Source organism: Triturus cristatus, chromosome 11 (assembly GCF_964204655.1).
Source record: "Triturus cristatus chromosome 11, aTriCri1.1, whole genome shotgun sequence".
NCBI classification, from domain to species: domain Eukaryota; kingdom Metazoa; phylum Chordata; class Amphibia; order Caudata; family Salamandridae; genus Triturus; species Triturus cristatus.
This window is the reverse complement of record NC_140594.1, coordinates 848,719,824-848,747,234: the sequence shown is the minus strand read 5'-3', so window position 1 is coordinate 848,747,234 and position 27,411 is coordinate 848,719,824. Positions and strand designations below refer to the sequence as shown.

Genomic DNA, 27,411 nt, shown 5'->3' with positions numbered 1-27,411 from the left:
AAATTTTTCATCCTCTTTTGTTTGGAGGTCTTGATGATCGTACCCGCTTTTTAAACTCCCCAATTTGGTATAATAAGCATATTAAAATTAAGAATAGGACTCTTTTTTTGGAAAGATTGGCTAGCACTTGATCTTAAATGGACTCATCAACTTTTTCAGGATGATACCTGTATCCCCTTCTCTGTACTTCGCACTCGCTTTTCCTTTCCCCCCTTCCTATCTTTCGAAATATCGATTACTGACTTCTACAGCTCTAAATTCTTTCAATAATTTATCCTCAGTTCCTACCCATCCAACAGCTTCCCCTCTTACACTTTCTTCTCTACGCACCCCCTCCTCGGCATCCACTATTTATAAAAAATTTAAGATCTTAATCTCTCTCCCGTGCTAAATCTAAAACAGAATGTAGCTGGGAAATGGATTTGGGTTTAACTTTTTCCATTTTAACATGGGAGAAGATTTGGAATAAAATAAGGAAGTCATCAAGAGCAGCTAATATCACACAAACTTTATTTTTTTATTTACAATAGACTCCTAATCACCCCGGACAAACTACATCATATAGACCCTCCTGTTTCCTCTACTTGCTGGTCATGTCCTGCCCCTAATGCAGATCTACATCACATGCTCTTCACCTGTCCATCTGTTCACACTTTTTGGATCAAAGTCTGGCAACAAATTAATAAGATCTTTCACACACATATCCCCTTCTCTCATGTTCATATTTTTCTAGGTAGTATCTCAGAGGTATGGTCTTCTCTCAGCTCTTCCACTTCTATTGTGGACTTACTTTTGGCCGTTGCATTTCAGCAAATTACAAAATCTTGGAAAAATGCCTCTAACATTTCATTTCAAGCCTGATGGTACGGCGTCTGCTACAATCATAGATTAGATCGAGCTTATGTTTACCCAATTGTATTGGCTATTAAACGAGATTTGATGTGGTTACCAGTCACTAATTTCCTAAATATTTCTGCTTGTGCTATACCCTTACATACTCCTTGTAGTGAAGAAGTACCCAAGCCTCCATGAAATTAAATAGAAAAGTTCTAGTCTATTTAATGTTAATGCTTTATTATACAATGTATGTTTTTATTTATGCTATTTCTATCGCTCACCGAAATGTTTACATGCTGTATTTTAGCTAGGATACCAGTGTTTATCATATGATCCTCCCCTTTTTCCCGTCTCTCCCTTCCCTTCTTTCCCATTTTTTCTTTTTCACCTTTCTTGTTTTATAATCAATTTTGGTTTTATATTACATTATATGATGTATTTCGAATGGTTATATTTCCTTTATATATCCAATAAACTTCTCTTTAAACTTTAAAAAAAAATTGTTCAGACAGCACCATTCTCCGGCTCACGTAGACCTTTCATCCCTGAAAGAAAAACACCTCAATATTGGCAATGTCTGCATCCAGAAAAAAGTTCCTACCGATATCAGAGTCTGAAACGCGTGGTAGTTATCCATCTCTTCTGCAACATAGTTAAATGCTCTAAGAAGGGCAACACCAGCATTTTCCAGACCATCCACATCTTCAGTATCATCCACCACAAAAACTATGCCAATCCTAAAAAAAGAAAGCCAAAAGTTAAATCAGGCTTTACAGAAATTCATCAGCACACAAAGTTACATAAAACAACTAACAAGCAACCGAGCATCTGAAAATAATTGCAAATTTTATAGACTGAATCAGAGTGCTGCAGTAATACAGATTAGAGTGCAAACATGGGATTATATCCAAATCAGCATCACAAGCCAAGGTGTGGTTGTAATAGCCTAAACACTGACTGGCTTTCTTCAACATGAGGTTGATAAAGAAGCCGACAACTCTTGGAATTCTTTAACGGCTTCTTTATTCAAATTCATTGCCTGCGGCAAAACAAAAAAAGACAAGGTATTTTAAGAATCCACATAACTGGTCTTCTACATCACTGAAAGTTAAAAAATAGTCCTTGGATACATTATTAAGATCCTTGCTCAAACCAACAGTTTGACTTCGCACAAGAATCAATATAAAAAGGATACAACTGAGCCTTAAAGGGCACACACAGAAAGGCTATTGATCGTTATTTGTAATAAATGCAAAAAGGGAGACTCTATGGAGCAGTTGGTTATTTATTAATAGATTAGATAGCTCTAGAGGAGAAGGGTCAACAAATCGCAATAGCCATTAGGAGTAGAATGATTATCCCTTGAAGCAAACTTGGGTAGAACCCAGTGCTGGTCCATGAGACTAGTATTTCCTTTCTAGCCTGGTTAATTTAATAAAGCAGGTCGACCCTTCAGTTGCTTCAGGCCAAACTTCAATACACTCATTACTGAAGAAGTGTGAACAGGTTACTGGACTAAGTGGCTATGCCCACTTTACAAAATGATTTTATTAGATTTTGTGGAGCAGTTTCGGGTGCTAGTCAATTCGGCATCCTCTTCATAAAAATGGAACCATAAATACCAGGCAGGCACTTGAAGGCTTATTGCACTAATGGATTTTGAGGGCAAATGGTTTGCCAAAATTCTGCTCGAGTAACTAGAGGCTATAGCAGTAACTGCAAAAGTCATAACACTTTATCAAACAGCTGACGCTTGATAATATGTTGGCCCTATCAAGTGCATATTAGGGGAATGGGTTTCTGAAACCTTTATAGACAGTAAACAGACTTTGGTGGGGTTAATACAGGTTGGTGTTGGAAAAAATAAAGCAATATGTTACTTATCCGGTAAGCATCTATTCGCAGTGTGTAGTGCTGTAGATTCATATGCTCAGCATACTTCTGTCGTCAAGTGTGGGACTTGGTGTAAGAAAGTGCCCTCCATTTGCATGGTTGCCCCCACATTTTGCTAAACTGCTGATGTACTTTGACTGAGTGTGCCCTGGGCTCCTACCAAACAGGTACCCAGGGCCTATGTTCTTTCCCTAAACTGCATTGAAGACAAAACCCAATTGGCACTCTTTGGACACAGGGCAGTCCCTTGTAAATGGAACCACGGGCACTGTGGTCAGGGAAGGCCCCTAAGAGCTGCAGCACTTATTGTGCCACCCGTAGAGGCTCTGTACCTACACCTACCTACCCCCACCCACCTACACCTACACCTACACCCACCCACCTACACCTACCCCCACCCACCCACCTACACCTACCCCCACCCACCTACCCCCACCCACCCACCTACCTACCTACCTACCCCCACCCACCCACCTACCTACCTACACCTACCTACCTACCTACACCTACCTACCTACGCCAACCCACCTACCTACGCCAACCTACCTACCCCACGCCAACCTACCTACCCCCCACCTACCTACCTACCCCACCTACCTACCTACCCCACCTACCTACCTACCTACCCCCCACCTACCTACCTACCCCCACCTACCTACCTACCCCCACCTACCTACCTACCCCCACCTACCTACCTACCCCTACCTACCTACCCCCACCTACCTACCTACCCCCACCTACCTACCCCCACCTACCTACCTACCCCCACCTACCTACCTACCCCCACCTACCTACCTACCCCCACCTACCTACCTACCCCCACCTACCTACCTACCCCCCACCCACCTACCTACCTACACCCACCTACACAAACCTACCTACACCAACCTACCTACCTACCTACACCAACCTACCTACACCAACCTACCTACACCAACCTACCTACACCAACCTACCTACACCAACCTACCTACACCAACCTACCAACCTACACCAACCTACCAACCAACCTACACCAACCTACCTACACCAACCTACACCAACCTACCTACCTATACCAACCTACCTACACCAACCTACCTACCTACCTACACCAACCTACCTACCTATACCAACCTACCTATACCAACCTACCTATACCAACCTACCTACCTACACCAACCTACCTACCTACACCAACCTACCTACCTACACCAACCTACCTACCTACACCAACCTACCTACCTACCTACCTACACCAACCTACCTACCTACCTACACCAACCTACCTACCTACCTACACCAACCTACCTACCTACCTACACCAACCTACCTACCTACCTACACCAACCTACCTACCTACCTACACCAACCTACCTACCTACCTACACCAACCTACCTACCTACACCAACCTACCTACACCAACCTACCAACCAACACCAACCTACCTACCCCAACCTACCAACCTACCTACACCAACCTACCTACACCAACCTACCTACACCAACCTACCTACACCAACCTACCTACACCTACCTACCTACCTACACCAACCTACCTACACCAACCTACCTACCTACCTACACCAACCTACCTACCTACACCAACCTACCTACACCAACCTACCTACCTACCTACACCAACCTACCTACCTACACCAACCTACCTACACCAACCTACCTACCTACCTACACCTACCTACCTACCTACCTACACCAACCTACCTACACCAACCTACCTACACCAACCTACCTACACCAACCTACCTACCTACCTACCTACACCAACCTACCTACCTACCTACCTACACCAACCTACCTACCTACACCAACCTACCTACACCAACCTACACCAACCTACCTATACCAACCTACCTATACCAACCTACCTATACCAACCTACCTATACCAACCTACCTACCTACACCAACCTACCTACCTACACCAACCTACCTACCTACACCAACCTACCTACCTACCTACACCAACCTACCAACCTACCTACACCAACCTACCAACCTACCTACACCAACCTACCTACCTACCTACACCAACCTACCTACACCAACCTACCAACCTACCTACACCAACCTACACCAACCTACCTACCTACCTACACCAACCTACCTACCTACCTACCCCAACCTACCTACCCCAACCTACCTACCTACCTATCTACCCCAACCTACCTACACCTACACCAACCTACCTACCTACACCTACACCAACCTACCTACCTCCCTACCTCCCTACCTACCTACCTCCCTACCTACACCAACCTACCTATACCAACCAACACCAACCTACCAACCTACCTACACCAACCTACCTACACCAACCTACCTACCTACCTACCTACACCAACCTACCTACACCAACCTACCTACACCAACCTACCTACACCAACCTACCTACACCAACCTACCTACACCAACCTATACCAACCTACCTACCTACACCTACCTACCTACACCTACCTACCTACACCTACCTACCTACACCTACCTACCTACACCTACCTCCACCTACCTACCACCTCCACCCACCTCCACCCACCTCCACCCACCCACCTACACCCACCCACCTACCCACCTACACCCACCTACCTACCTACATCCACCTACCTACATCCACCTACCTACACCCACCTACCTACCCACCTACCTACACCCACCTACCTACACCCACCTACCTACCTACACCCACCTACCTACACCCACCTACCTACCTACACCAACCTACCTACACCCACCTACCTACACCCACCTACCTACACCTACCTACCTACACCTACCTACCTACACCTACCTACCTACACCTACCTACCTACACCTACCTACCTACACCTACCTCCACCTACCTACCTACCTCCACCCACCTCCACCTACCTCCACCCACCTCCACCCACCTCCACCCACCCACCTACACCCACCCACCTACCCACCTACACCCACCTACCCACCTACCTACCTACATCCACCTACCTACACCCACCTACCTACCCACCTACCTACATCCACCTACCTACACCCACCTACCTACCCACCTACCTACACCCACCTACCTACACCCACCTACCTACCTACACCCACCTACCTACACCCACCTACCTACACCCACCTACCTACACCCACCTACCTACCTACACCCACCTACCTACCTACACCCACCTACCTACACCCACCTACCTACACCCACCTACCTACACCCACCCACCTACCTACACCCACCTACCTACCTACACCCACCTACCTACACCCACCTACCTACCTACCTACACCCACCTACCTACACCCACCTACCTACACCCACCTACCTACACCCACCTACCTACCTACCTACCCCCACCCACCTACCTACCTACCTACCTACCCCCACCTACCTACCTACCCCCACCCACCTACCTACCCCCACCCACCTACCTACCCCCACCTACCTCCACCTACCTCCACCTACCTCCACCTACCTCTACCTACCTCTACCTACACCTACCTACACCTACCTACACCTACCTACACCTACCTACCTACACCTACCTACACCTACCTACCTACACCTACCTCCCTCTACCTACACCTACCTACCTCTACCTACACCTACCTACCTCTACCTCCATCTACCTACACCTACCTACCTCTACCTACCTACACCTACCCACCTACACCTACCTACCCCTCCCTACCCCACACACACACACCTACCTACCCCCACCTACCTACCTCCATCTACCTACACCTACACACCTACACCTACCTACCTACCTACCTACCTCCACCTACCTACACACCTACACCTACCTACACCTACCTACCTACACCTACCTACCTACACCTACCTACCTCTACCTACACCTACCTACCTCTACCTACACCTACCTACCTCTACCTACACCTACCTACCTCTACCTACACCTACCTACCTACACCTACCTACCTACACCTACCCCTACCTACCTACCTACACCTACCTACCTACACCTACCTACACCTACCTACCTACCTACACCTACCTACACCTACCTACACCTACCTACACCTACCTACCTCCACCTACACCTACCTACCTCCACCTACACCTACCTACCTACACCTACCCCTACCTACACCTACCTACCCCCACCCACCCACCCACCTACCTACCTACCCCCACCCACCCACCCACCTACCTACCCCCACCCACCCACCCACCTACCTACCCCCACCCACCCACCCACCTACCTACCCCCACCCACCCACCCACCTACCTACCCCCACCCACCCACCCACCTACCTACCCCCACCCACCCACCCACCCACCTACCTACCCCCCCCACCCACCCACCCCCACCCACCCACCCACCTACCTACCCCCACCCACCCACCCACCTACCCCCACCCACCCACCCACCTACCCCCACCCACCCACCCACCTACCCCCACCCACCCACCCACCCACCTACCCCCACCCACCCACCTACCCCCACCCACCCACCTACCTACCTACCCCCACCCACCCACCTACCCCCACCCACCCACCTACCTACCCCCACCCACCCACCTACCCCCACCCACCCACCTACCTACCTACCTACACCTACCTACACCTACCCCTACCTACCTACCTACACCTACCTACCTACACCTACCTACCCCTACCTACACCTACCTACACCTACCTACCTACACCTACCTACACCTACCTACACCTACCTACCTACACCTACCTACCCCCACCCACCCACCTACCTACCTACCCCCACCCACCCACCTACCTACCCCCACCCACCTACCTACCTACCTACCTACCCCCACCCACCCACCCACCCCCACCCACCTACCCCCACCCACCTACCTACCTCTACCTACACCTACCTACCTACCCCCACCCACCCACCTACCCCTACACCTACCTACCTACACCTACCTACACCTACACCTACCTACACCTACACCTACCTACCTACACCTACCTACCTACACCTACCCCTACCTACCTACACCTACCTACCTCTACCTACCTACACCTACCCCTACCTACCTACACCTACCTACCTCTACCTACCTACCTACACCTACCTACCTACACCTACCTACCCCCACCTACCTACCTCCATCTACCTACACCTACACACCTACACCTACCTACCTACCTACCTCCATCTACCTACACCTACACACCTACACCTACCTACCTACCTACCTACCTCCATCTACCTACACCTACACACCTACACCTACCTACCTACCTACCTCCATCTACCTACACCTACACACCTACACCTACCTACCCCTACACACCTACACCTACCTACCTCCACCTACCTACACCTACACACCTACACCTACCTACCTACCTACCTCCACCTACCTACACACCTCCACCTACCTCCACCTACCTACACCTACCTACACACCTACACCTCCACCTACACCCACCCACCCACCTACCCCCACCCACCCACCTACCCCCACCCACCCACCTACCCCCACCCACCCACCTACCCCCACCCACCCACCCACCTACCCCCACCCACCCACCCACCTACCCCCACCCACCCACCCACCTACCCCCACCCACCCACCCACCTACCCCCACCCACCCACCCACCTACCCCCACCCACCCACCTACCCACCCCCACCCACCCACCCCCACCCACACACACACCCCCCCCCCCCTTGCAGGCTGCGTGTTTTGGTGCAGAACAAAGTGAAGAGTCGACATGGCACATATCCCTGTGTGCCATGCCTACAACCCTCTACCCTGGCATAGGTCATCCACCCTTCTAACTGGGTGCCCTATACCAGTGGTGAGAGCACAGGTGTATGAGCTCTGTACCCCTACAGGCCAATTCTAAGACACTAAGTACAGTAATGCAATTTATTGCATATGGTGCTGGGGGTTTGTCATTACGAACTCCACAGCACCATAATAGCTTTAGTGAAAACTGAGAAGTTTGGTATCAAACTTCTCAGCACATTAAACCCACACTGATGCCAGTGTGGGATTTAATGAAAAATGCACTCAGAGGGCATCTTAGAGATGCCCCCTGAAAAACTACCTAACACTAGTGCCCAGTCTGAGTGGCTGCTCGCCAGCTGCCACCACTAGACATGTTTCTGACCCCTTGGTCGAGAGCCTGCTGCTCTCAGGGGTCTGAAACAATGCACATCCTGGAACAAGGTGCCAAACCTTCTCTCCCAAGATGGGCAGGGTCCATGACGGGGAAGCTTCAAAGGTTTGCTGCCTTTGTGAGCTTCCCCTGGCCTTTTGCTGCTTCCAGCAACTGGCCCCCACCGGTTCTGACCCCCACTGTGTGCGGGAGAATTGGCAGGAAAACCAAGTGAGGAAGGGAGGTGCGTCCACTTTTGCCAACCCAACCCCTCGGGTGGGGGAGGCGAGGAGAAGCACAACTCTCCGTCCCCGCCATCTTGCAGATGGGGGGACCACGCCAACCAGAGTGAGGCAGATGCTTCCCTCCCACTAGAGGGTGGCCTAATAGGGGGTGAACCCGCACCAAGGAAGGGACCCATTGGTCCCAACCTTTTTCTGATATGTAACGCCCCTAAATCTAGTATTTAGGGGCACCCCTGAACCTTGTCTCCTCAGACAAGAAACGACCAAGAAGAAAATAAGAAGGACCAAACAGCTGTGCTGAAGCTCAGAAGAGGAGGACACACACTGACTTGGCCCCAGCCGTACCAGCCTGTCCCTACCTCGAACCTGCAGATGCGAAATCCCTGTGTGCCCTGCAGCCAGCAACCTCAAGAACCCAGAGGACCTGCCCTACCTTCCACGGAAAAGACGGTCTCCTGTGAGCACCAGATTTGCTCACCAACAGACTCTGGCTCAGGCCAAATCAGCGAGTCTGCACCACTCTGCACCAGACGCCCACAGACAGAGTTCGAGTGGCCCAACACAACGAGGAGGTCTCCTTGGCAATCCTGACCCGAGATCTGGTGATCTCGGACCTGCCTCGAATCTCCCAGTAATCCCTGCAGCCTCTTTCTGGAGGGTCCCCCTGACCGCAACCGGAGCTGTTAAGAGAAACTCGACTCCTAAAGACACCCCTGCACCCAAAGTCCCACGGCCTTGGGTGACCCAACCAACGGTATCCCAGCAACCTCAGGCATCCCAACTTACCTCTCCAACCGGTGGTCACCTCCAGAAGATCTTCATCCCCAAGCCTGCAGTCTTTGTTGAACCGTAGAATCCCCATTGGAATCAACAGGGCACCCGACGCCAAACCAGCACCCTGCACCCAGCCGTTGCGGGTGCACTTTGGGTGCTAACTCGGATCCTGCTTTGCCCTGAGCCTAAGACCAGGAGCTTTGCTCACAACCCAGTAGCCTGCTCGTAAGCCTTGGAGTGTGTGACCTCATTTTCTGATTGAGTGTGTACAACAAATGCTTAACACTACCCTCTGATAAAGCCTTACTGCTCGCCCACACTACCACAAATAGAGAGAGTAAGGTACTACCTACTTTTACCTCTGCCTACCTTTGGTATTCCACTGGACTCAGTGCACACTATACCTCATTTTGGTATAGTATATACAGAGCCACCTTCCTACACTTGGGCTTTTGCAACTTGTTTTTTGCTCAAAGAACTTCTAGTCACGGGGTATAGTGACTGCTCCTATTGTCTGTGTTACGCATGCTCATCGGCTCCGTTGTTAGATTGTTTTGTAGCTCATCGGGTGAGCTGTAGGACTGGAGCAATAAGTGAAAGAAGAGGTAAGTATGCAAGTAAATAATAGCATACTAAGAACGTTAATAAATAATTAAACACTTCAACCAATAGCTACTGGGGAGGATGGTTGGTGCAGATTTATCTACGGAACTACAAAAAACGAATATTTGCTTAAAGGGTAAGTAACATATTCCATCCTTAGCATGTGTTGACCATAGATACATATGCTTAGCATCAAATGTAAGCAGTGCTCCCCAAAAGCAGTGGTTAGCTAGTGGTTGATGTATATGTTTGAAAAAGTGTTAAGATAGATAGACCCTCTCTAACTTATTGATAAGCTAATACACCAACACAATGTTTTGTGACTGGTATGCAGAGTATTCCATGTAGATGCCTTACAAATATCGGCTAATGGGGTTTTTCCTAAGAAGACCATTGAGGCTCCATTTTTAGGTCTCTCCTGACCCGTGGCAACGCTGCGTCTAGACCTATTCATAGTAACACCGTCTCTGAGACCAGCAGGAGAGCGCGTGGTTAGTGTTTGAGGAGTGAGTGACAATACTCAGTGTAGGGCTCTGACACCTCACGCAGCACATCTTGACTGAAGGTAAACCTGGAAGCAGCCTCCGTTTCTGCCGGTTTTATATCGTGTCCTGTTGTGTTTCTTTCTGACATGCGCCTCACCAGGCATAGAAGGCGCTACATACAATTAATTACATTACAATGCACTCCGTGCTCTGTATGTGAAGAGCGAGTAGTCAGACTATTCACGGTGCACGTGTTTGTGGCTTTATGCTTAATTGTGGGTATTTTTTGTGGTGACATGTTTTATTGGTGTTTATGACAGAAACAAGAAGAAGCAGACGCTTTTCAAATAGGAGGACTGCAGAAAAAAAAAAAGTTGTACATAGAACCACTTTAATATGTTGATGGTTGTCGAGCAAACATTCGACAAAACGAATAGACCTAACCCACATAATATTGGTAAAGTAAAGCGGCCTCATTGATGTTTTGGGAATTTGGGGTTTAATGGAATATTGCTTTTATACGAAGTATGCAGTATAACATTTTTTTGGTACAGAAATGGCTTTTACATTGGACATTATTAATTTGAAAATGGTAATGTGAGGTAATTGAACATTATAATATAGAGCATATGTTAGTCAATATATGTTCCAACAATAACTCCATATCTGCTGTGACTCGAATCTCCTTCAGAGTGTTCCTGGATTTGGAAATAAATTACGGATCTGTCACCTTCATTTTAGGAATACAATATAGTTTTCTTTCTTTTTCTCCCCAAAAGTTTTAATTATTAATTATTTCATGGTTTACACAAGTGCATCATCATAAACCGGCACCTTATAACAATCATATGAGGGAGTAAAAAACGTACATTCAAGCATCGTATTTTTATGTGGTCTTGCATACGTATTATAATCATAGCTTTTTGGGCCTTTAAGGCGTTTTAAACAGACATTTAAAACACAACGAGCTTGGAATGGGCTACCACTTTGTCTGCGGTATTTTTGGGGGATTTTTGAAGCCAATATTGGCTTTATTGTCGCTGTCTCCCGTCTGAAATTGTCTCTTTTTTTAAATTTCAAATCACTTTATTAAAATTTTTGGAAGGAAACACATATACAAAAAAATACTGTCGCAGGGTTAGTATACGATATAATACAAGTGTGATTTGTGTTTATTGAAAAGTAATAGTGTTTCTGAATGCAACAGTAAGCAAGCATTGGCATAGCCAATTGGTCTCGCCTTTGGGACCTGATAAGTGTTTAGCCATGCAACACTTGATGTTGTTGCACCAAGGAAATTGTGCTGGATAACTGAACACTTATAAGGTCCCAAAAGCGAGACCTATTGGCTATGCATATGCTTGTTGTGTGTGGAGTGAGCTTTTGACGTTAGTTAATACACTTTGCTTTGCTGTTGTAAGTCTCAATACATCTAACTATCCATCTGGCTATTCCTGCTTTGGATACTGGAGAACCTTGTTGTGGCCTTGCAAATGCAACAAATAGTTGCTGTGTTTCGTGAAAAGATTTAGTTCTCTATATAATACAATAATGCACTTTCAACATCTAATGTGTGTGTAGAGCTCTTTCTGCGACTGAAGCTGGTTTAGGAAAAGCAACAGTTAGCTCGGTTCTTCTAATGCAAGTGCTTGTATTGCACTTCTTCTAAGAGAAGTGATACCTACTAAGAATGCCACCTTCCATTTCAGGAATTTCAGCTCACAGTAATGACGTGGCTCAGAGGGTGGTCCCATGAGTCTAGTGAGAACAATATTAAGGTTCCAAACTGGTGCTGGTGGGAAGGAAGGTAGAATAACTTTAGTCCTTCCATAAATGCTTTAATCACTGGAACTTTTACATGTGACATGAATATGCCTCTTTAGTCTGCTTGCCGTCACCCCGCATGTTGTTACAACGCAGTCGTTACAACAACCGCATTGTAACAACGCATACCATTACCCTGCAAGTCGTAACAACGACTTGCGGAGGGGGGCGCTGGATATTGGAACAGTGTAATTTACTATTCCAACTCCAGTCTGCGCGGACAGTAGGGAAAGTGTTGGATTTTAAATCCAACACCTTCTCCCCCCCTCTACAAGTCATTGTAACGCCTTGCGGGGTAATGGTATGAGTCGTAACAACGCGGTCGTTGTAACAACGGCGTTGTAACAACATGCGGGGGGAGGGATTCGTAATAAGGGCTGTTTACCATGTGACATACGTTGTCAGTTTTGCATGTAAGCAGCTAAAGCTTCTAAATGCAATCTGACTGATGTAAAAGCAAGTCCTGCTTGCTATAGATGGAGGACATACCCAAGGAGTTCTAGTACTGTTGGTGACAGAGGTTGGATTTGTTCACTAAAACAGTAATGTACAAATCTCTTCCATTTTGCTGCATAACATGCTCCTGTAGTTGGTGTATGTGCTTGTTTGAGCATATCCATGCATTCTTGCAGTAGGTTAAGGTGTCCAAATTCTAAGATCTCAGGAGCCAAATTACTAGATTGGATTTTGTGTGGTTTGGGTGCATCACCCTCCCTTGATTTTGAGTTCGAAGATATGGCTATAGAGGTAACTTCTTGTGTGGCACGAACGATAGTTGTAGTAGGGTTGTGAACCATGCCTGTCATGCCCATGTTGGGCCGTTAGGATTGTTGTAAGGGGTGATTGTGTTAGCTTTTGCACCACGTATGGAAAGAGTGGGAAAACCATCAGCAAACATCCCTGACCAGTTCATCCATAGGTCATCATTGCCTTTGGATTGGCGGTGAGGAAACCTGGAGGCAAAGTTTTGGCATTTTGCATTGTGTTGTGTCGCAAACAGGTACATCTCCAGGGTTCCCCACCATTTGAAATATGATTGTAGAGGTGTTATGTCAATTTCCCACTAGTGATGTGTATTGCTGAGCATATCTGCAAAGTCGTTTTCCACGACGGTAGGTATTCTGAAAGGAAATTTATCTTGTGAATTATGACCCAATGCGCTCTGCTAAGAGGGAGAGCTGCAATGAGTGTGCCCCAGTTTTTAAAAACAATGCATTACAGTCATGTTGTCCATCTGTACTAGGACTTCTTTGTTGTGAAGATTACGAAAAGCATTTAGAGCTAGTCTAATTGCTAGAAGTTCTAGATGATTGTTCTGAACTGCTGACCATTGACCATGTACTGCGACATTCTGCATAGGTGCTCCCCAAACTGAAGGAATGCATCTGTGGTAATGGTGTCTTGCGGAATTGGAGCTTTGAAGGGCCGACCATGCAACAAACTGTTGCTGTTCCACCACAGCAGAGAGCAATGGATCGCTGGCCCTACCAACACTAGATTTTGTACATGCCCCTCCGTTTGAGACCATTGATATTGAAGAGTGCACTGAAGGAGAAGCATATATATTCAAACATTTGGTCCAAAGGATATGTATTCCATAATTCCTACAAAGCTCATGACTGTCTTTTCATTGACTTGATGCTGTGGTTGAAACAAAAGTAATGCTAATTGGAAGTTTTTTTTACCTTTTCTGGACTGGGATAGACTTTGGCTGTGACTGAATTTAATGTGGCACCCAGGAATGGCTGTATTTGCAAAGGCTGGAGGTGAGACTTTGCTATGCGGAGTGAAAATCCCAATTTGAGTAGAAGGTTGATTACCTTTTGTGTGTCCTGCAGACAGAGGGGTTTGGAAGGACGTTTGATGAGCCAATCGTCTATATATGGGAAAACATATGCCCCCCTTCTGAGATGAGCTGCTACCACTGCAAGGCACTTGATGAATACTATAGTTACTCCGAATCGTAACACCTTGTACTGAATGCTGCCCGTTGATTTGAAAACTGATATCAACGGTGTGCTGGATGCATTGGCATATGAAAATTTGAAATCTTAGGCTGTTATGAAACATTGTTGTGGAAATGGTATAATGTCTTATTGCGTGATCATGTGAAAGTGTTCTGAAGAGATGTAACAGTTGAGTGGCCTGAGGTCTAGTATAGGCCTTAACGTCCCGTCCTTCTTGGGAATGAGAAATATAGTGAGCATACTCCGTGTCCCTGGTGCTGTTTTGAAACTATTTCTTTAGCTCCTTTTAGAAGGAGAGTTTGAACCTCCTCTTGGAGGAATGTAAGATGTTCTAGTGACATTCCATGTCCTTGGTGGTTTTATGGGTGGCGTATTTATGAGCTCAATGCAATATCCAGATTTAATGATAAATAGAACCCTGTGGTGGCTTGTGTCCATAGTTGGGGATACTTCTGTAGCCATCCCCATACTGGTGTGCTGAGCGGGGAGGCTTAGTTGGTAACTGTTAGGTAGGTGGGGTGAATTGAGTTGGAGCCACAACCTCTTCCTGTTCTTCTAGTGTGACCTTTAATAGGTTTCTCTGGAGTTTCGAGCCTGATAGGAGCCATGTTGCCTTTGCGTATTAACTGAATCAGTTGCTGTACCAGGTCTTGTTGCCCTTCTATACTGTCCCCTATGAAAGGAACTCCTATGTTTGAAAGTTTGTAGAAGACCCATGGCTTTAATTGGATCTTTCTTTAATTTTTCTAGCATGTCATCTAATTGTGTCCCAAATTGATTCTGGCCATCAAAGGGTAGGTTTAAAAGATGTTGCTGCACAGTGGGTTTAAAGCCTGAGATCCTAAGACATGCATGACGCTTTAGATTTCTTGACCACTCTTGGAGTTTATTACCCTGGACTTTACAGGTTGGTTAAAGATTGGAGTGGATTTAAGCATACCTTTTAACATAGAAGTGACTGTACTGTTCTGTGCAATCTATTTAGTGTCACCAATAAACGTTCTTCCTCATCCTCTAAAGTATGAAGAGCCACTTTAGGATAGTGTGCTGCCCTACTTGTTGCTTCATGATAGGAAGTGACATCATCAGGTGGTGAAGGTTTTGAGGGCCAGAGGTCCGGATCAGTGTCATCCACCGGATCTGCATCATAAAGAGCCCATGGATCCTGTATATTGTCTGGATCCTCCTGGTGATGTAGAAAAAATGGTACCTCATATGGTAAATCTTCCCCTGTGTCAACATCACCCATTGAGGTGTGCAGCTGATGTATGGGGTTGTTCGGAGGGTAGGTGCTCAGGTGACTATGTACTGATGATGTTGCCTGTGGTTGCAATATTGGTAATGTAGGTGGAGGAGGAGGAGATATAGGCTTAAAAGGAGGTGGAGGAGGGGAAACAGGAAGAAAAAGAAGAGGGCAGGTGCCCCTGTCTTTCTTTTCTTTATGAGAGCCTTGGCCCCATGATTTCCTCTTCAAAAGGTTTTCTTCCTCTTTGGAAGTGTGACAGATATGGTTGGGGGTGGCTTTACTCCAACCTTCACTGTGTCCGAGTGAATAAACAAAGTCTTTTGCCCCTTGTTCAATTTATCTTGAAGTTTCTCAAGAATAGGCTAAACATGCTGCTTTTTGGGCTCTGAAGTCATCATTGTGTGTTTGGACATCAAGGGTATTTTCAGCGTCAACACGATCTTTGGCCCTGATTTTTTGGCGAGCGATGCTTCAGTGCTGAGGGATTCTATGAATATATCGTCACCAACATTGGTTTTGGATCCAATGGTGCCTGTTTAGGCTATGATGCCTTGGGCTTCGAAGGAGCTGAGCCGGATCTTTTCGGCATAGGCAGCAAGGAGACTTTGAGCTCTAAACGTGGATATCTGTCCAGTGTTTAACAGACAGAAAGACATGACTGCTCCTGAGCCCGTTTTCGGATACCACCATGGCCGGAGGGTAGTGGGTTTCCAGAAGTCACATTAGTTTTTTGTTGGGGTGTGGGAGGCTTTTGCCGAAGTAAGTGCCCTTGTGTGGAAGCATCAAGGTCGGAGTCAGAGCTCTCACCACTGATAGCCAGGAGTATCAGGATGTCCATCAACACCGCTTGTGCCTCAGTGCCCTCAGTTTCCTGCTCGGATTCTGCCGACTGCTCCCCGAAAATGTTATGCGTATCTTCAGTATGTTGTCTCTGCATGTTGGAGTGGATCCACCAACATTCTCTTTGCTGCCAAAGTGTCTTCTTGGATCGAAAGGCCAGACACGCTTCACACGACGATTCGTCGTTTTCTGGAGACAAACAGAGGTCACACACCTTGTGTTAGTCCTACCTGGAATATTTGTGAAACGTGACAAAAACTAAAGGGCATCATTTCCATCCCTCATCATCGTCAAGTGTATGGAATTTGTAGGCATTGAAAATGGTGTATGAAAGTAGACTGATGCGTCAAGCGACCAGGACTGAGTCCATGCGGGTGGAAAATTTGAAGCAACACCAGTTGGTGTAGTGATTGTCGAGATCCAGTCAACGGTTGAAAATACTGGGGCACTGGAAAGGCCTTGAGGCAGAAATCAAGCTTCAGTCCCAGAGCTCCGATATCAACGTCCAAACCCGATGACCGGAAGAACCAATCTAACAAAGGAGCCGATGAACATGTGCAACACAGACTATAAGAGGAGCCACTTTGCCTCGTGACTAGAAGAACGTCTTAGAAGAAAAACAAGTTGCAAACGTCCAACACAAACACTAGATGGCAGGAGTATGCTAAGCATATGTATCCACAGCAAAGACATGCTATGAATAGTTAATTATCTTCAATAATTATATTTCTGGTGAGTACTGTATCTTCCTGCAGATTTCTCACCATATAAATATCACCCAGGGGTCTGACTGGAAGTGGAAAGATTTTGCTAAACAATAGCTCAACAGTACCACCGAGCTGCACAATGCTTCATCAGCTGCAGATTCATCAACACCGGCTAGAACAACATGATCGTGTATTTGGCACCGATGAGCACAGTGGTGTAGTTCCTCCAATTTTTTTCACAAGCTATTTCACACCCATTGAGGCATGCAGCGAGAACCCGAGAGCATTAACAATTGCACTCATCTCAGCATATAATACATTTGAATGCCTTGGATCTTATTAATCATGGCAGTATCAAACACTCTTCTTGGGCTAATGGGACAGGTAGGGACAACTAAGTCATGGGGGTTGGGGCTGTTTGGCAATACTGTCCCTGGGCTGTCGTATTATGGCTCTGCAAACGGGGCAAAGTCCAACCCATTCAGCACTTGACTTCCACTGGTAGTGATAGTGAGCAGTCAACAGGCTTCTCAGGAAATGTTAGTGTGGGAGTAACACAGGCTCAGCACTCAATATATCCAGCAGCGCAATAACACAACTGTCCAGTTCAGTGCTTGTCAAATGGAAAAATACAAGTACTTTATTCTACAGTAACTCACAATACTACATAATAATTTCTTAGCTACAAGATATACAGATGCAAGTCCAATTTGCTTCAAATGATGGGCCACTCCTAGGATATCTCCCCAACCCCTTTACTTTCATGATGTAGTAGTCTCTAGAATAGGTGCATCGCCTCCCATGCTCTTAGCACACAGTTGCTCCAAGCTAGGCAGCAAACCTCTCAAACTGGGTATCCCAAAAGGTCGCTCACAACCCATCTCTTATGGTAGTAGAGGGCCTCGGGAGACCTTTCACTTGCAGTCTGGTTCACAAGTGTCAGGCTGGGCCACAGCAACAGCATGCAGCAGAACTGTTCAGACTGGGGGAGTGAGGGCCGATCAAGAGTCATTGAGTGGCAGGAAAGGCTGGCTTCTACAGGTTGTTTTTTTCTGGGCTCCTGCAGTACTTACCAGAAGACTGGACTAGTACTCCTGGCTCCCCCACACTGGTGAGTCATGTTCATAGTTGAGCGGCGACCTGTCTGATTTGTGGCGTTCTCACAGTACTCTTTTACAAGCACAGGACTCTGGCAGCAACATCACAGCTCTTTGTGGGGCCCAGTGGCAAAAGTCTCATTGGATACTTTGACCTTTAGTGCGACGCTGGCAGGTGATACTTTGGCAAAAAGTGCCTTGAGGTAAAAGCCTCATGCTTCAGAACAGTGTAGTCCATTCGGCACCCTTGCGATTTACTGCCGGGCTAACCACTAATGCAGGACAGTAGTGGTATCCTGGATTGGATACCACAGCTTTGCAGGCTTCTTCTTTGGGGTGGCAGGGATCATACAAGCACAAGATCAGTAATGCTGCAGTCACACGAGACTTGCTCGTGGCCACATACCAGGTGCCACAAAGCAATCACGATCCAGATTTCAATCTTTCATACCGATCTGGCAAACTTTGGCAAGTGCCATGGCTGCAGAGACAAGGAAGGCAATGGAGACCACTTATGCAGGCTTTGGGAGAGCTGGCTTGCTATCTCGAGCACACTAGTCATACTGGTCTCAGATGGTTGGGCATCTCCTTCTGCTGGGTTGGCTCGCTCCTTCCCACTTTGTTTCCAAGACAATTCAGGAAGTTTTTCCTCCAGAATGGATTTCAAGTAATGTACGCTCCCTTCTGGGAAGGTGGAATCAGGCAGACATCAGTCCTAGTTGCACTGTATCCCTCTAGGTACTCTGTAGAACATCCCCATGTGGTCAAAGAGAACTGGAATAACTAGTGGTTCACAGTTCACACTCTCATACCAGAAATGGCAGAGAATGTGGATTCTCGGTCTGTCTTTTCCCAGAACTACATTGGATTGGTTCTCTTTTTATGCGTCCTTTTCAAGCTGCCTTCCAGCCTCTGCATAGGTCTTCAGCGATGCTCTTCACAGTAGGGTGTCCTCTAGGGTGGTGCACCAACAACATAAGCATAAGGAGGTGTTGGCAGTCTGCGCCTGGCTATCAGCAGCTATATCGGATAGTATTCAGGAAGAAGAAAGTGCTGCTCCTCTTCTAATTGACACCTCACACCCTGACTACCAAAACTGTGGTCCCACCTACCGCTTGAATAACTGTAGTCCTCTGAGAAGGAAGAGAAATATGCATACAGGCCATGCTTTAACATCACACCTACGAAGGTCAACCATGCGTGGGGACGAGGTGAAACTCCTGGACATGGACGGTAAAGCCCCATTTATGCAAGAGGGACATGATGCACCGATTATTCTCTCTGACAAGGGCAGAAGACGCCACCTTAAGCAGTAATCAGTCAGCAATACGGTGAATCCTGCCCTCTTGACTAAAGTTATCAACAATTTAGTGAATACTTGCGGATCAGTCATCAATCCAAGTAGCAGAAATGCAAATGAGAAGAACTTGGATCCTATGGCAAATTGGAGGTACTGCCTGTGAGCGGGTAGGATCGGTAGATTAAAGGAATATGCTACTTACCAGTATGCATCTGTTCTTGGCATGTAGAGCTGCAGATCTACACACTTTTGCATAGATCGCCATCTGGTGTTGGGCCCGGATGTTTGCAGTTTGTTTTTCCTCTTGGAAAGTCTTTGGAAGTGACGAGGTCGGTGACTCCTCCCTTGGATCGTATTGCGCATGGGCTTCGGCTCCATCCTCAGATTGTTTTTCGCCAACAGGGAAAGATGGAGCGTAGTAATAACAGTGAAGAAACCCATGTGTGTTGTATCTAAATAAGATAGACTGGAACAGATACAGGTAGCCGGAGAGGCGGGTGGGCGTGTGTAGATCTGCAGCTCTACATGCCCAGAACAGATGCATACTGGTAAGTAGCATATTCCGTTCGAGGCATATGAGCTGCAGATTACACACTTTTGCATAGACTATATAGCAGTTCCCAACCTTAGCGGCGACCACCAGTATCTGTTGCAGTGGTTTGAAATAGTGTTTTTAGTACAGCCTGGTCCACACTAGCTTGTTGCTTGGTTTGCACATCTACACAGTAATGTTTAGTGAAAGTGTGCGGTGTTGACCATGTAGCTGCTTTGCAGATATCTAATGGGATGTTCCCTAGAAAAGCCATAGAAGCCCCTATCTTTCGTGTAGAGTGGGCTTTAGGGAGAACAGATAGCGTTTGTTTTGCTTTGTGGTAGCAAATCTGTATGCATTTTACAATCCACCTAGCTATCCCTGATTTTGAGATGGGGTTGCCCTTGTGTGGTGGAGAGAAAGAGACAAACAGTTGTTTGGTCTTTCTGAAAGGTTGTGTTCTTTGGATATAGTAAAGTAAGGCCCGTTTAACATCTAGCGTGTGTAGAGCCCTTTCTGCAACAGTTAGAGGTTGCGAGAAAAATACCGGTAATTCTACCGATTGGTTTAGATGGAAGGGGGAAATGACTTTGGGTAGGAATTTTGGGTTGGTACGGAGAACAACCTTGTTTTGGTGCATTAGGAGAAAAGGTTCTTGTATAGTAAGTGCTTGTATCTCACTGACCCTTCTAAGGGAAGTGATGGCTACAAGAAAAGCTGTTTTCCATGTTCGCATTTATGCAAAGGTTCGAAGGGCGGTCCCATTAGCCTTGTGACAACTATATTCAAGTTCCACACAGGTGAAGGTGGTACTCTGGGGGGAATTATCCGTTTGAGGCCTTCCATGAAGGCTTTAATGGCAGGCACTCCGAAAAGTGATAGGTGCTGTCTGTTCCGTAGGTAAGCAGCATTTGCTGCGAGGTGTAACCAAATGGATGTATATGCTAGGTTACACCTTTGTAGATGGAGCAAGTAGCATATGATGTGCTGTATAGATACGTCTAGAGGGTTGATTGTTTTGTTATGGCAATAAACAACAAATCTTTTCCACTTTGCAGCGTAGCAGGCCCTAGTAGTAGGGCGTCTAGCTTCTCTGATGACGTTCATGCAGTCAGGGGGAAGGTTAAGGTATCCGAATTCCAGGATCTCAGGAGCCAGATCGCAAGGTTGAGCTGAGCTGGGTCCGGGTGTCTGATCTCTCCATGGTTCTGGGTTAGGAGGCATGGTAAGAGGTGTAGCTTTTGGTGTGGTACTACCGAGAGTTCCAGCAGCGTGGTGTACCACGGTTGTCAGGCCCACGTTGGAGCTACTAGGATCAGTGTGAGGGAGTGCTGTTGTAGCTTTCGCACCACTAGTGGAATTAGTGGGAGAGGTGGAAAGGCGTTCGCAAATTTGCCTGACCAGTTCATCCATATTGCATTGCCTTTGGACAATGGGTGTGGGTATCTGGCGGCGAAGTTTGGGCATTTTTTGTTTTTGTGGGTGGCGAAGAGGTCTATCTGTGGATGCCCCCACATCTGAAAGAACGGGTGAAGAACCTGTGGGTGAAGTTCCCACTCGTGGATCTGCTGCGTCTGTCTGCGGAGCAGATCGGCTATGGTGTTTTGGACTCCTGGGACATGTTGGGCTAGGAGAAAGATTTTGTGTGGAATTGCCCATCTCCATATGCTCTGTGCTAGTTGAGAGAGCTGTGGAGAGTGTGTGCCGCCTTGTTTTTGACTGTAGTACATGGCCTTCATGTTGTCTGTGCAAATAAGGACTGCCTTGCCTAAAATCTGTGTGTGAAAGGATTTTAGGGCTAGAAAGATTGCCAGTAACTCCAGGTGGTTGATATGGAGCAACTTTTGTTGCGGCGTCCATGTGCCCTGCACTGTGAGGTGTAATAGATGAGCTCCCCAGCCGGAGAGCGATGCGTCTGTTAAGATTATTTGTGGAACCGGGTCCAGGAACGGTCAACCTCTGGAAAGATTTGTGGTGTTCCACCACTGCAGAGAGCAATGGGTGCGACCGTCTACCAACACCAGATCTGTCAGTTGCTCCTGGGCCTGGTTCCATTGGCGCGCTAATCACTCTTGGAGGGGACGAATCTGGAGTCTTGCATAACACTATGAAAATGCAAGAGGCCATCATCCCTATCAGTTGCATAAACACTCATGCTGGGAGAGTGTTGAGGTATGAATCTCTGACGCAAAGCCTGAATGCTTGCAATCCTGGCAGGATTGGGGTAGGCTATGGCTTTTGAAGTGTGTATGGTGGCTCAGAGATATTGTTTTGTGTGGGATGGTGTTAACTGGGACTTTTGGTGGTTCACCGTGAAGCCTAGCTGGTGAAGTAGTTGGATGGTAGTGGCAGTGTGATGTACACATTGGTTGTAGGACGTGGCTTTTATTAGCCAGTCGTCCAAATATGGGAAGACGTGAATGTGCTGTCTTCTGAGGTGTGCCGCCACTACCGCTAGGCACTTGGTAAATACCCTTGGTGCTGTTGTGACCCCGAATGGGAGCACCTTGAACTGGTAGTGTTGCCCGTCCACTACAAATCTGAGGTACTTTCTGTGAGCATGGTGTACCGGAATGTGAAAGTATGCGTCTTTCAAGTCCAGTGTGGTGAGAAGGTCGTTCTGGGAGAGGAGCGGAAATACCTGCTGAAGTGTTACCATGTGAAAATGGTCCGAATGTATGTATGTGTTTAGAGGTCGGAGATCTAGAATAGGTCGTAGAGTCTTGTCTCTTTTTGGTATCAGAAAATATAGGGAGTAGACCCCTAAATTTTGCTGATTGGCGGGGACTTGTTCTATTGCCTGTTTTTGTAGGAGGGAGATTACCTCCTGTTTTAGTAATGTGGAATGTTCTTGTGACATTGGGCGTTGCCTGGGTGGAATGTTTGGGGGGGTAGATGTTAATTCTAGGCAGTACCCTGAGCGAATAATTTGGGTCACCCATCTGTCTGAGGCGATGGTCTCCCAGACGTGAAGGAAATTTTGTAGCCTGCCCCCGACCGGAGTGGGATGGTCTGGAGGGAGCGGGGGCGAAGTCATTGGGTAGGCGGTGTGGCAGAGCGGGCGGTATTTGTTTTGCCTCTGCCTTTATTGTTATTGCCCCTATAGCCGCCTCTTTGATAACCCCTTGTGAAGGTGGATTGAGCAGGGGATTTGTAGGAAGTGGACGTGCTATCTGAGGAGTAGCCTCTAGCCGTACCCCGAAAGGAAGAGCGGCGAAAGGAGCGTCTAGGAGGGTTTGACTGCAGGGCTCCCATAGATTGCCGTATCCGTGTCCTTCTTCGTTTTCTCGAGGGCCTCATCTACCTTTGGACCGAATAGATGTTGTTGGTCAAAGGGATGATTTAGGATGGAGGCCTGTACCTCAGGCTTAAAGCCTGAAACTCTCAGCCAAGCATGGCGACGGAGGAGGACACTAGTGTTAATGGCCCTGGAGGCTGTCTGCTGCGTCTAAGGCACAGCGTATAGAGGTGTTAGTTATAGTCTTACCCTCTTGAATTAATTCATTGGCCCTATTCCTGTATTTTTCTGGGAGATGGTGCATGATGGTTTCTAACTCATCATAATGCGCTCTATCGTATCTGGCCAATAGCGCTTGAGTGTTGGCGATACGCCATATATTGGCTGCCTGTGACGCGGTGCGCTTTCCTGATGCATCTAGTAGCTTTGACTCTTTGTCAGGTGGTGGTGCTTCGCCTGACGCCTGGGAGTTTGACCTCTACCGTGCAGGGGAAACCACTAGGGAATCCAGTGGCGCCGGCCCTTTGATATAGGCAGGATCTGTGGGGGCAGATTTGTACTCTATACGTAGGTTAATGACCCTAGCCCTGACTGGGTCTTTAAAAACCTCTGGCGCATGTTTTATTAACCCCTTGAGCATAGGTAGTATGGAGGTAGACCTATGTGCGGTATCAAAGGTGTCGAGGAGGAAATCCTCCTCTACCGGGTCAGTGTGTAGCTCTACCCCATGATAATGTGCCACCCTCTGAAGTAGGTGGTGGAAACCTAATGAATCTTCCGGTGGAGATGGCCTGGACGGGTAAAGGTCATCTTGTGGGACGTCAGGAATGTCTGGATTATTATAGTTGTCCCATGGGTCTGGGGATCCTGTAGGGGTGGGGTCTTGTGGCACATCCCCTGGATCGTAATATGGGTCCCCTGGATCATCATCGTCTGGAGACGGGGTCGGGGAGCGATGAGGTGGGGGTGGAGAAGGTATTCTGAAAGGGGAGGTAGCAGAGTCTTTCCTTTTTTGGAGGTGGAGGCGGAGCCGGTTTGTCCAAATGTCTCTTTTTAGAAGAGAGTGCCAAATGTCCAGTTTTTGGATCCTTGGTAAGTGTCTTTTGCAAGGGATCCGGCGTAAACCGTTCCTGTGACAATGGTTGTTCCGTCGGCGCCGAAGGTTTCGGGGCCGATGACTTTTTAGGCTGGTCCGTGCCGTTGTTTTTGGGAACCGTCGATTTCTTAGTCGGTGCCGAGGTGGGCTTTGGCGCGGAAGTGTCGGTGCCGAGGGCCTTATGGGGTTTGGTCAGTACCGAAAGGCTGGGATTCGACCCAGAGGGCTTCAGTGCGGAGCTCGGTGTTGAGGTAGAGGCCGATCTCTTTTTCGGTGCCGAAGTGTGTTTCTCGGCACCGCTGGAAGGCTGGCTCGAGCCCGAGCCGCCGGAAGGCTTATTTGGCTTCTTCACCGGGCCCGAAGGTGGGGTGTTTGAAGCAGTGTCTCTGGTTTTGCCTAGGCCCCGAGGCGAAGGTGTGACCGAAGCCTTTTTGGGTGTCTGCGCGGGTGTGGGAGGGGGTATAGTACTCACGACCCTCTGCGCCGGGGTGATGTCCTCCACATCCGAGTCGTCGGCTTCGGAAGCACTGACGAGGTCCTCTTCGGTGTGCTGCTGTCCCGGAGCTTCGACGTCGTCCCCGAAGATGTCGACTGGAACGGAGGTCGAGGAGTGCGCCATGTTTCGTCTGAGCCTTCGATCTCGAATAGTCTTTTTCGATCTGAAAGACTTGCAGGCAGGACAGTCTCGAGCCTCGTGTTCAGGGGAGAGGCAGAGGTTGCACACCTCATGAAGATCGGTGTGGGGGAATTTGGACCCACATCAAGGGCACTTCTTGAATGGAGTTCTTTCCATCAGCCGGGACCGGAGCTTGGATCGGCCCGAAGGCCGCCGTCGACGACGACGACTGGAATCAAAGATGTATTGAAGAGAAGGTGATTGAGGTGATCTGGATCTGAACAATACCGCAATGAGCGAGGATTTCGCTTCGATCGTCGAACTGGAAATGTTCGAAACCGGAGCGCGAAGTATTACATCCGAGCCCAATGCCGGAAAAAAACAATCTGAGGATGGAGCCGAAGCCCATGCGCAATACGATCCAAGAGAGGAGTCACCGACCTCGTGACTTCCAAAGACTTTCCAAGAGGAAAAACAAACTGCAAACATCCGGGCCCAACACCAGATGGCGATCTATGCAAAAGTGTGTAATCTACAGCTCATATGCCTCGAACATAGGCATTCTTGAAATTCAAAAATACTAACCAATTTTCTACATTAAGTCTAAGCAAACCTGTCACAAAGACAACATTTTGAACCCACCCTGCGGCATATGGAGGCTTCCGAGACATAGGTAATTGTATTACTCCATGTTGAAACAATATATTAGAGTTGAAGATATCTTTATTGGTAATTGGTGTTGTTTTCTTAAATCAAACATATTAGACTTCAGATAGCATTATCAATATGCAACTTGGTTTCAAATAGAATGCAAATTCATTGGTCATGTCCTTAAACTATACCACACTACGCATAATCACGTTAGTAGTTTTATCCAACATCTCGTATCATGACACTCTTCAAGCCACTTTTCATAGGAAGATTGCATTTTTCTCCTCTAGCTCCCGGTCTATTACCTTAAGCCATTAAATGTCTTGCATTATTTTGCGACACTTGTTTAATCTCCTTTACTAGGACGGTTCTATTTATCTACTCTGGTTCCAAAACTATAAGCTCTAAAGTAATTAACATCACTCTACCTTCACCACCTTCTTCGGAGTATAGATACACAGAAATACACCTGTACACTTTTAGCAAGCTGTAGAGTTTTAGACCTATGTCCAGAAATCCTGACTAACTGCATGGTACATCTTAACCATCAAACATGATGATTAAATGATGCCTCCATAATTTTAGATCAGCCAATGCACATCGTGCCATCATTGCTGACTGCATATCCTGACTAAAGGCTCTTTTTCTTCATCACAAAATCTTGGCTTGTACCATAATATCAAGCCATCAATTGCCTTCTGGTTCCACAAGGATGTTACCTCACTCGAGCTGATAGAGAACAGTCCAGTGGCAGGCACAAAAAGGCTGGGAAGACTGTTGGCCGTGGTGGCTGCGCCGTAAAGGACGGGACTGATTACCTTTCGATCCTTCCATGGCTAGATTGGGGTTGAGTGTGGCTGACGTGGGGCAACAGTGAGCCTCACGACCGTGCAATAACCCTACTCTTCTTGAAGCGCTCAAGCAATGAGTCAGCTTTGTTGCCAAAAAGGTGAGGACCATCGAAAGGCATGTCTTTAAGGATTGCCTGCATTTCTCTCAAAAAGCCAGATAACATCAGTCAGGCGAGGCGGCGGAGTGCCACAGATGAAGCAATGGTCCTGCCCAGCAAGTCTGTCATGTCCAGCCCACCTCGGATGGAGAACCTTCCTGCGTCTGTGCCATCGGCAATGGCCTGATTCAGGATGGCTTGGGCCTCCTCCGAGACCAGAGGCAGCACTTGTGCAACCAAGTCCCACACAGTGTGGCTATATTGGCCCAAGAGGTACGCAGTGTTCACCGACTGCATTGCAAGTCCGGTGGAAGAGAAAATCCCTTACCAAAGGTATGCAGCTCTTGGATTCACTGTCCAGTAGAGTGGTAGGGAACGGGCAGGGATTCACTTTGGATGTAGTCTGCACCACCAGGTTCTCATGAGTGGGGTGCTGGGTGAGG

The 27,411-nt window shown here is 47.6% G+C and overlaps 1 protein-coding gene across 5 annotated transcripts in view; it reads right to left on the bottom strand.

The window, feature by feature from the left end:
• The window catches only part of UGGT1 (UDP-glucose glycoprotein glucosyltransferase 1), an 827,334-nt gene that overhangs the window by 505,341 nt on the left and 294,582 nt on the right, over nucleotides 1-27,411 (bottom strand). For all 5 annotated transcript variants that reach the window (XM_085634645.1, XM_085634646.1, XM_085634643.1 and 2 more), the window contains one exon: nucleotides 1,439-1,574. In XM_085634645.1, the coding sequence (XP_085490771.1) occupies nucleotides 1,439-1,574 (136 nt within the window). The remainder of the gene's footprint in view (nucleotides 1-1,438; nucleotides 1,575-27,411) is intronic.